Source organism: Phocoena phocoena, chromosome 13 (genome assembly GCF_963924675.1).
Source record: "Phocoena phocoena chromosome 13, mPhoPho1.1, whole genome shotgun sequence".
Taxonomy (NCBI): domain Eukaryota; kingdom Metazoa; phylum Chordata; class Mammalia; order Artiodactyla; family Phocoenidae; genus Phocoena; species Phocoena phocoena.
In genome coordinates this window covers 65540753-65551582 of record NC_089231.1, presented here as the reverse complement: position 1 = coordinate 65551582, position 10830 = coordinate 65540753, and the positions used below count along the sequence as shown (strand labels likewise).

At 56.5% G+C, this 10830-nt stretch overlaps 1 protein-coding gene across 1 annotated transcript in view; it reads right to left on the bottom strand.

The window, feature by feature from the left end:
• Positions 1 to 9786, bottom strand: part of RSPH14 (radial spoke head 14 homolog) — a 60765-nt gene extending 50979 nt beyond the window's left edge. The window contains exons 1-3 of the mRNA XM_065889311.1: positions 9520 to 9786; positions 8410 to 8512; positions 5753 to 5871 (exon numbers count right to left, since the gene is read on the bottom strand). Of these exons, the coding sequence (XP_065745383.1) occupies positions 5753 to 5871; positions 8410 to 8512; positions 9520 to 9718 (421 nt within the window). The 5' untranslated portion in view covers positions 9719 to 9786. The remainder of the gene's footprint in view (positions 1 to 5752; positions 5872 to 8409; positions 8513 to 9519) is intronic.
• Between the last annotated feature and the right edge of the window lie 1044 nt (positions 9787 to 10830).

The following is a 10830-nucleotide window of genomic DNA, read 5'->3' as shown; positions in this document are numbered from 1 at the left end:
CCTCTCCCCACTCCCTCCACATGTTTAGGAAAAACCATTTTGAAATGAATGTCAAGAACAAACAACCCGAAGAGTAGAAAGACGCTGCAAAAGAGGGAGATCTGCCAGGCCTGTGTGTCCCGAGGGGCTGAGGTTTGGGGGTAATGATGGCACCAGCCCAGGCTGCACCATCACCTGGACTCCCCCCCACCCTAAAGACACCTCCACTAGGGTCAGAATCATCCCCACAGAGCGGAAGAGATGCCCAGTGGGCCTGGAGGGTGCTGACAGCCCCCCGGCATGAACGGCGAGCCTGCAGGGTGTTTGGAGGAGGGGCCCCACCGGCCCACCGTTGGCTGACTCACCAGTGTGGTTAGGGGGCCAAGGGATGGAAAACACAAGGAAGTTTGTTCACACTGCACCGGGCTCCTTGCAGACTATCTTATTCCACACTCATCCCTGCGGCGGGGTGTCAGTGGTGACCCATTTTACGGATGAGGCCCAAGGTCAAGGTCAGGGAGCAGTGGAGCCATCCTCCCCGGGAGGAGCAGAGGGGGCTGGTGCCTCCCAACACCTGGGTCCAAGACCTGGGTCCTCGCCCAGCTCTGCACCTGGACGGCCAGGGCAGGAGCCCACGGGGGCACAGAGCTACCCCATGTCGCCTCCTCAAACCCAGGACCGGACATGAAGCCCCAAGGGAGGGATACAGACAGACACACACGTGTGCAGGTACACAGCACTCAGACACGCGGACCTGGCTTTTGTTCCCCCCACCCCTGAGCCCACGTGGGGGTCCCCTTCACGCCTTCCCACATCACCAAACAGCGAAAACCCAAGGGGGCTTTTGTATAAGAAATAACGTGTGACTTAAGATCTTTGAGACTTATTTTGCACTTTAATGCCAGCTGTGAAAAGAGCAGTAATCTCAGCGTGAGCATCTTTAACTAAAAATACACGGTGAGAGGGAAATGGAAGGATTCTGCCTCCTGCCCAGATGTGTTCAAGGAGGGGGGGAGGCTTCCCTGGGACAGTGGTCCCCTCCCCGCATCCCCCACAGTCTTTATCTGCTCCGGTTCTTCCTCTCATCAGCTGATCCCCCTGCTGACAGGACCGTCCCCATCCTCACGGCCCAAGATCCATCATCCCCTCAGGGCCCAGCACCCCAGGGCATGGAAGAGCGCCCAGGCCAGGGTGAGGCGGGAAGGGGTGTTTGCACCGTCTGACCCGCCTCCTTCCCCTGCTGCCGCCTGAGCAGTGCCTGGCACGGGGGAGGCACGTGCTAAGCTGCATCCAGAGAGGTCCACAGACGCGGTGTTAGCTGCAAGCCCAGGCCCAGCAGAGGGGATGGGGAGAGGGGGCCAGAGTTGGTGGAGGACGGCCCTGAGGGGAGAGGATCCCCTTGCCAGAGTGGCAGGGTCACCACTGGGGGGGGGGGGGGGGCTCGTGCTTTGCTAAGTCTGGGTGGGGAGGGGGGCCTACTGTCCGCCAAAGGCTGTCAGGCTGAGGATGTCCACCCCTCACCCTGTGCTCCCATGGATGCAGTGCCCCCATCTCTCTCCAGCCCCCAGTGGTGATGGCGGGATGCCAGGAATGCCCCCGCCGCCTCCCCGCCCAGCCCTGGCTCTCTCCTCTGGGCAGGGAGGGCACCTGCCTCTGCCCACAGCCCAGCTGCACATGAATGGGTCGGCACAGCGGGACAGTGGAGCTGCCCTAAAGGTGGGCCGGCGGCTCTCAGCGCCCAGCACTATGTGTGCCAGGCAGGGCCTGAGACCACCATCAGAGGGCCCACACTTCCAGGGGGCCCCCAAATCCAGTTACAGAGGAATCCTGGGTGTCAGCCTGGAGCCCTCTCCTACAGGATGCTGTGTCCACACAGGGAGGAGACGGGTTCCTCCAGCATCCCTGGCGGCCAGTCACTCAGGGCCTGGAAGACGGGGCGCCTGGCATTTGCCCCACGATCCCGGTTTCTCCTCTCCTGACAAGCAGGTCCAGGCCTGAGAGCCAGAGCAGCCCTGCTGGGCGGCGGCCGGTCCTGCGGCGCCCCCTGCTGGCCACTCTGGGAAACCACGCAGCCAGCTGGACCTGGCCGGGCGCCAGGGCCCAGAAAAGGCCTCGTCCCCACAGATACCCCAACACATGGGCGTGAAGTGCAGCAGGAAAACAACCGACAAATAGTCCTTTAAAATCCTGCATAGAAACTGCTAAACCACCAGTATTTGTTGAGTGCCAGACACGTGCCCAGCACTCCGCCAGGTGCAGAGGGTCCTTCTGGTCGTGGCCGTGGACAGAGAACCCAGACCCATGACCACCAGCACGAGAGCCGCTGCGCCCTGCATGCAGACCGTCCCGGAAGAGCCGCTGGCCCCCTGTGACCTGTTGCTCCCGATGGGCTTCGCTAGCGCCCGAGGCCCCACGCTGGTAAGAGCGCAGCCCCAGAAGTAGATGCCCTCACCCACCCAGACCCCCACCCACAGGCCCAGCGAGGACACCCCCAGGACACGGCTACACGGGCCAACCCAGGAGCTGCTGCGCTCAGGGGCCCCTCAGATGGTCCTCCTGGGGCGCCTACCACACTGCATGTCCCCCTCCCTCCCTCTAGCTACCCACCCCCACCCCACCCACTGCTACTTACCCCTCCCCAGAGTGTCCCAGGCCTCCCTCTGGGCACGGACTCCTGTGATAAATCCTACGATAAAGTGCAAACTACACCCCCCTGCTCCCCATGGTGAGCCTAGTGCTTGCGGACTCCAGCCTGTCCACCAGAACCCAGAATACCTAGAGCTTTTGTAATTAAGACAGTGTTGGGCTGGCCCAGGTACCTTCTCGGACTGAGTGTGAAAAACAAAATTCTTTCACTTTCAGAAGAAAATATGGCAGGATACCTCCATGAGCTATTAGCACCAAATTCTCTTAAACAACACCAAAAAAAAGAAAAAAGTCACAAAGGAAAAGATTGATGAAACTCACTACTGTTCAAATGAAAAACTGCTGGACCAATGAACAAACAAACAGAGAAAAGCCACGCAGATAGCCTGGGAAGTGATATTGGCAATATGTGTGACCAGCAACGTGTTAGAATCTCGGATGAATGAAGCACTCCCTCAAATCAATGAGAAATGGAAAAAACAACTCAGCAGAACGGGCTCAGGCTCCTGGGAGGCCCCGGCAGGAAAGGAGATGGAGGCGGTGCTAGGCAGAGAGAAGACGCCCCTTCCCAGCCTTGGGGGATGGCAGAGCCATAGGACAGCGACAGCGACACGGCTTAACACTCGGCCAGGCTGCTGGGAGGGAGCACGACGGGCTCTCCAGCTGGGAAGCAATTGTGCTCTCTGGCCCCATGACGCCCTTCTCTGGGGAAGCCCTGGGGAAAACCAGCTCACGCAGGTCCGCCGGACTGGAGTAAGTTCACTGAATGTAAGTACACACGTTCAAACAAGGGATGGGCGGGCTGGGGTTATAATCAGGAAATGGAACCCGTGACACACATGGGTACATTCCCAATGACAGCATTAGGTTTTTCAAGTACCGAAGGGATACGTACTGCAAAATCCATTTAGAGAGTTTTAAAACATGGAAGGCAAGATCTATATATAATTACACCTATGCCCCCTTCAGTGGAAGCGCAGAATCCTAACCACTGGACCGCCAGGGAATAATACAAAGACATATGTTGGGGATTAAGTCATCCACTATTGGTGGCTCCAGGGAGGGCAGGAGAAAGGGTGCTGGGTGGGGGAGGTTCACAGGGGGCTGTATTTTGTTTTGTTTTGTTTTGTTTGCAGTACGCGGGCCTCTCACTGTTGCGGAGCACAGGCTCCAGACGCGCAGGCTCAGCGGCCATGGCTCACGGGCCCAGCCGCTCCATGGCATGTGGGATCTTCCCGGACCGGGGCACGAACCCATGTCCCCTGCATCAGCAGGCGGACTCTCAACCACTGTGCCACCAGGGAAGCCCAGGGGGCTATATTTTTTTTAAGCAAAAATCTCAAGCAACTATGAAATATGGTTGAATGTTAAGATTTAGCAAATCTGGTGATGGTTCCTGATGTTCGTTATCATCATCTCTCTCTTCCCCTGGACGCTTACACAGGTCACAATGATTTTAAAAGCCTTGAGTGAGAACGGCAAGTCCCCTCTCTCCACACCCTGGGAAGGAATGTTCCTGAGTGGTGAACAGAGGCATCCATGGAGCTCAGCCCCAGAACTGGTCCTTTATGGAGACGCCCCGATATTCCCAGGGGCCCTCAACCATGCTCGCCCAGGAGAACCAGCCAAGGTGCGTTCAAGGAAGATGTGGGCAGGGCCCACCAGGTGACGTGGGATAGGGCCAGGGATGGGTGGTCTTTTAAAAAGACCACCCGGGGTGCTGCTGTCCGGCCTGGCACACCTAGCCCAGCCCAGCTAGAGGAGGGTACGGTCCCGGCTGGGCGGGCAGCAACCCCAGCTCCCAGGCCTCTGCTCAGCCTGCCTCTCTGCACCTGTTCCCTTAGTCATTTCTCTCTGGGCCTTGATTCGGGGAGTATTCCCGCCTGGTCCTCACTTCAGGCCTCTGGAGCAGGGGGTCCCATCAGCCTCAACGTCCCAGATGGGGAAGCAGCCTGTCTAGGGGCACACGGGGAACAAGGGGATGGCAGAGGGACCTGGTCTGTCCAACTCCTGGCCCGGGACATCTTAAGGCCCATGTCGGCCTTAAGGCACCCCCTTTAAGGCCTGATATCCTGCCTCTCGGAATGAGCCCCTCATTTAAAATTGCTCATTGTGTCTTGTGACAGGATGGGTAGCAACCTGACACGAATCTCAACCCTCCAGCTGCGGTCGGTCAGCGGGTGGCCATTACCCTGGACTCAGCGTCAAATTAGCAGGAACAGTCAGCTGGAGGGGACGGTGAGCCCGGGGGTGGGGTCTTTCGTCCTTAAAAACGTGCCCTGGTGCTTCTCACAAGAGGACATTTACAGGGCTCTTGTCACCAGGGAAATACAAATGAAAACCAAAGCGAGACGCAAGCACACACCCACCATCATAGCCAAAAAATCAAGTGTGGGTGCGGATACAGAACGCCTGGGACCCTCATACGCTACTGGTGGGAGCTAAATTGGCAAAACTCTTTTAGGAAGCCATTTGTAGTACCTTCTAAAGCTGGACATAAAGTTGCCCTGTGCCCAGCAATTCTCTCCAAGGCGTATCTCAAAAGAAATGCATACACATGTCCATCGAAAGACATTTGTAAGAATGTTAGCGACCACTGTATTCTCAGCTGCCACGCACTAGAAACAGTTCAAATGGCCATCAGCAACAGAGGGGATAAACAAACCGTAGCGCCCCCATATAGTGTGCATACCACACTGCAGAGCAAATGGGCAAAAATCAGTAATACACAGCGCACAACAGAGACGAAGAAGCTAGGAGCAAAATACTACAGACTGTATGTTTCCACTTATGTCAAGTTTAAAGAGGCACAAACTAACCCGTGGTCTTATAACCTGAAGACAAATCAACCGGTTTACATTTGGGTGAGGGGTGGTGACTGGTAGGGGCAGGTGCCGGCCATACTCCGCACACCTCTTCATCTGGGTAGCGGTGCCCGGAAGTGGCAGGTTCACTTAGTACAAGTTAGTCAAGCGTTCACGTATGACGTGTGCCTTTTTAACATGTATATGGTACCTTAATAAAAGCATAGCTTTTTTAAAAATATGCTCTAAACTGTGATCGGCACGGCAGGCGCCTGACTAGGAGAGGAGGCCGAGGGCCACCCGAGCGCCCACGGTGAGCCTACCTGCAGGCAGCTGCGCCAGGTGCTTGAAGGCCAGGTGCAGGTTCTCCCGGCAGGCTGACTGGGGGTCGCTCAGCAGGAAGGACAGGGCGTGGATGACGTCATGCTCTAAAAAGCCATCTCTGGGGAAGAGAAGTGGGATTTAGACACAACGAACGTGCCACGAGAGGATCCAATAAGAACCTAGAGGCGGTTGCCTGCCCTCCCGGCCCCTGGAACCTAAGCCCGTGCCGGCTGGACGGGACCGCATTCCTGCGGCCTCCGAAGAGAAGGCACAGGCTGGGGGTGGCCCTCACGTCAGGTGAGAGCAGTGCGGCCTGAGTGGTGGAGGACGACTCCAGGCAACAGAAGTGCATGACCAACCTCCCCTGAGCAGCCGGGCTGAGCTGACCGCTTCTCTCCACCTGCCGGGCACACACCTGCGGACTGTCCAGGGCGGCCACGTGCCTCCAAACCCACGTAGGCCCGTTACGCTTCTTGTTACAATGATATAGATTCACTGAACATCAGGTAAGCCAATTTGATGGGAGAAGAGCTGGCGGTTTTTGTTTTTGTTTCGATTTCCTTATGAAAACAAAGGCGAATGTTTTGGGAAACTCCAAGGTCAGTGTCTAAAAAGATAAATAAATAGGGCTTCCCTGCTGGCGCAGTGGTTAAGAATCCACCTGCCAACGCAGGGGACGCGGGTTCGAGCCCTGGTCCGGGAAGATCCCACATGCCGTGGAACAACTAAGCCCGTGCGCCACAACTACTGAGCCTGCGCTCTAGAGCCCGCGAGCCACAACTACTGAAGCCTGCACACCTAGAGACCGTGCTCCACAACGGGAGAAGCCACCACAATGAGAAGCCTGCGCACCACAATGAAGAGTAGCCCCCGCTCGCCACAACTAGAGAAAGCCCACACACGGCAACAAAGACCCAATGCAGCCAAAAATAAATAAATAAATTTACTTTAAAAATAGTGAGATGATTGTAAAGATTCTAGAAGGGTTTTGCGTGCAGATTACTTCATTAATATCTGAGTGCTTGCTCTACTTTAAAGGATCAAAGCTCCATGATGTTACAGGTGCTGGTTTAAGCAAAAAAGATGATGGGAAGCTCCATCCAGTGGGCCCATAGCCAAGAAGAGGCACACAGGGATTGGTGACTGCCTAATCGTTTAGGGATTTGGGGTTAAGATGAACTGTTTGAAGGGAAGCTACAATTTCTTCCAATCCTAGCTTTTTAACCATTCCTTCTGATTAACCAACTAACTGCTGGGCCCAGTCACGTCTGGTGAGGGTTTCAAGGCTGCATCTCTCGAGGCTGAGGTCAGAAGTAAATGAGAAGTCAGAGCGGGGCCTGGCCCAGTGCCCAGCACACAGGAAGTGCCTGACCGTGCTCTGCCGTGAGGGCTGTATGAGTCGTTCTGGGAGAAGGAAATCACAGTGGGACCCCCAAGTTGCAGGGGCCTTCCCTGACCCCCGGTGTGACGTGTCCGGGCCTCTTCACCCTGCGCCCAGGTGCCCACTCCGAGTCACCCTGCTGGTAAGTCAGCTCTGTAAGCTGTAACTCCCCAAGGTGACAAGAGGCCAGGCCCCTGGCTTCCACGCTCACTCCTCGTGTGGATCCAGGAAGGCAGGAGGTTTCAACATGGGCAGTCACTCAGGGCTTGAGGGGTGACATGACCATTGAGCCCGGCGGACTTCAGAAGTCGGCCCCGGTCACTTCTGCCCTTTGTCCAGCGTGGTGTGCTAGAGTGAGCTGGGTCTTGGAATCCTGGACCCTGGGCACACCAGCTGCCTGCTCCGGGCTCCTCCCCGCCCCTTGCAGTGGTGCTGGGAGGGACATTGGAGAACAGTGTGCCAGTCGCATCAGGTCCTCAGTCGGTGACAGTTTCTGCACCGAGTCGCCCTGCTAAAGGGGTTACAGCCGGGAACCACCCCCCACACCTCCTATGAGGATAAACAGACCTATGGTCACTGTCACTGGGCTCGTAGTTTCCTGTAATCCCCAAACTTCAAGCATCCCTCCTCTCAGCCTCCGTCACCCTCCCTGGGGTTACTCCTAATGTCCAGATCGGGTCCGGAAAGAGGAAAGAGGAGCAGGAAGAATGAGAGAAAGCACTTGTCTGGATCTGTCTCGACCAAGCGCCTTGCCAGGTCAGAGCAGGAAAGGGCGGCCCTGCAGATGCCAGGTTCGAGCCCACTCCCCCGTTCTCCCCGGCACCCATCTGCCCTGTTTGGTGCAACACCTATGAACTGGGGCGCTCACTGTGTCACCACCTCCCCACACGCACCCAGTTCATAGCGACCTGTTGGGCCAGGGCTGCGCAGGGATTGGGCTGGCCACCCCCCTCCCAGGGACCTGACATCAGAACCCAGAGAAGAGACGGGGAGCTGAGGGGTCGAGGGGACCAAGGGGCTGAGGCGGCCATCTGGAGGTGGCCCTGAGCAAGCGGGTGTGTGAGTTCCCAAAGACCACCCATCTGTGGGGAGAGGGATCCAGAGAGAGAGCGCCCACGGCCAACCAAGCCACCACGGGGCTGCCACTTCACGTGCATGAACTCATTTAACTCCCTGCCCCGCGAGCAGCTCATTCAAGGTCGTTCAAGCATGTGCCACGCCGGGGAGGGGTACGGCTCCAAAGCGTGGCACTGATACCCAGAGGCAGCTGCTCACCTGCCCACGTTGTGGGTGGCCATGATATAGAGCACCTCAGTGGTCTTGATGCGCACCAGGTCGTTGGCGTCCTTCAGCAAAGCTTTCAGGCTCTCCAGGCAGCCTACGGGCAGAAAACCCTCTGAACATTCACCAAGCTCAGCAACCAGCTAACCTAGAAGTCGACAAGTGAGCTGATGTCCAGAACGAGAGCACCAGGGCTCTACTGTTTGGGGGTGTGAGGTCATCGTGTGGGTGATGGAGTGTTTCAGAGTCACGGGCGGGGACTCTGGGTGCTAGAAAGGCTCATCCCCCAGGACCCTGTCATCCAAACCCCCTCGTGAATCTCTGCACACCTCCTCCCAGTCCTCCACGGGGTTCAGAAAATGCCCTTCGCGTTTGGAGAGACTGGAAGTCAAATTCCAGCCTTGTCACCCACTAGTCGTGTACCCTTGAAAGGGTTACACCTCGGGAAGCCAGACTGAGCACCTAAAAATCTTGCCTTATTTACTTACGGGGCAACCCTAGCCTCACACTGCTTCTCTCTGAGCCTCCGTTTTCTTCTGTGGGTTGAGGCGGTTCCTTCCCTCCCAGGGCCAGTGCTACGAGGACTAAGGTAACACGGGCACTGAACGTATGGCAGCGCTGGCCCAGAGTCGGGCTCGTTAAATAGCAACCTTTTTTATTGAAGCTCCACCCGGCGTAGGGACCGCTGCCACCATCTCTGGGATTAAACTAGCCCTTCAGATAAGGCTGGTGGGAGAGGCGGCAGTTCACTCATCGTGGGCCTGATCTGGGACAGGTGTGACCGTGCCACTAAAATCAATTCAACTCTTATGTGGGTAATTAAGAGAGTGGGACACAGTGGACACAGGTCCCCGTGTATGTGTGGTTTCAGTAGGGCCAGTGCCTATCTTCTGTGACAGCCTGGCGGGTGAGACAGATAAAGGCCTATTTGGTGGATGTGTGGCCACCGGGTTGAGTCATAGCAGAGGGGGCTGACCACTGGTGGTGTCCAGTTGAGGATGGGCTGACCAGCTGGGAGGGATGCCGTGAAGGGGCCACCTCAAGCTGCTCTGTGTCTGTCCATCCAGACCACAGTCGTGGTCACTTGGGCTGTGCCACGCTCACCTATGCGGATGGCTGTGTAGACGTGCTCGGGGTCGTGCATGAGGTCATACAGAGCCATGAGGGCTTTCTGCCTTGTCAACAGGTCCTCCGACTGCAGCTCCTCGTTCAGCTTGGGCAGCGCCCGGCAGCCGTAGGCAATGGCAGCCTGGGTGGGGTTGATGTCGGGGGGCAGGTACTTGGAGATCTGGGCGTGGGCCATCTTCCCACGCCTCCCGCTCCTGCACAGGGCGGCTCTGTAGCTTTCAAAGTGAAGCTCTGCAGAAACCACTGATTAAAAGAACCCAAAAGTTGTCAACATTGCTACTGTGATTTGGTATTTCTACTTCCATCTTACAGGTGAGCAAACTGAGAGTGAGAGCAATAAAGGGATTTGTTCAAGGCCACAGTGAAGCCCAAACTTCACAGTGAAGTGGCGGCCCAAACTGCAAACTTCGGAGTTCTCCCGATACTTTATAGGCTGGGCCTTGGGGCAAAGGCATTGAAAACACAAACTAAGCCAAATGAGCAAACACTGTATCAGCTCCATTCAGTGCTTATCTCGTGCCAGCAATACCTAATATCCAACTTAGCTACCCCAGGAGGAGGGGACTTCTATTACCCACATTTTATGAAGGAGGAAACTGAGGTTTAGGGACAACGAGCCGTGGAGGTCACGAACTAGGATAGGAGCCAATGTTCAAATCTGGGTCTAGCACATTCACCCATCAGGGACCCACAGTCGGATGCTTCCGGCACATCCATAGAGAAGGAAATAAGGTTAAAGTGTGATTTATTTTTATTACACACACACTTTGAGCAACTGTAGGCAGTGTGGTAGTTAAGTAGTTAAGAATGGGCTCCAGACCCAAGCCAGTGGGTGGCCCTTAACAAGTTATTTCCTCTGTGTCTTTCTGCAGCTCAAAAGGGAGATGATAATAGCACCCACCCCCACCCCAACCCCCGACCCCCGCCAAGCTGCCATATTCGCTGAGACTCTTGAGCCTGGCTCACCAGGGCTCCAGATACTTTGGCTGAGTTATTATTAAGCGGGTGGTGGTTGTGACCGCGTTTAGTGGCAGTGACAAACCCCAGCCTGTGGGAACCGACTCCACTAAGAGAGGTGAGCCGGACTCTGATTCCGGGCAACTGGTGACTAGGGAAGGAGGAGAAGGGGCCGGGCTGGAAGAGAAGAGGGGGCCCAGCCATTTGGGATCGGGGCTCCCCTCTCAGGAAACGGTGGGCGCCAGGGACAGGGGCCTACCCTCATCTAAGGGGTATGGGCTGCCTTGGGGTGGGAGGGCGCGGGGCCTGTTGATCAGGACCGGGTGGGTC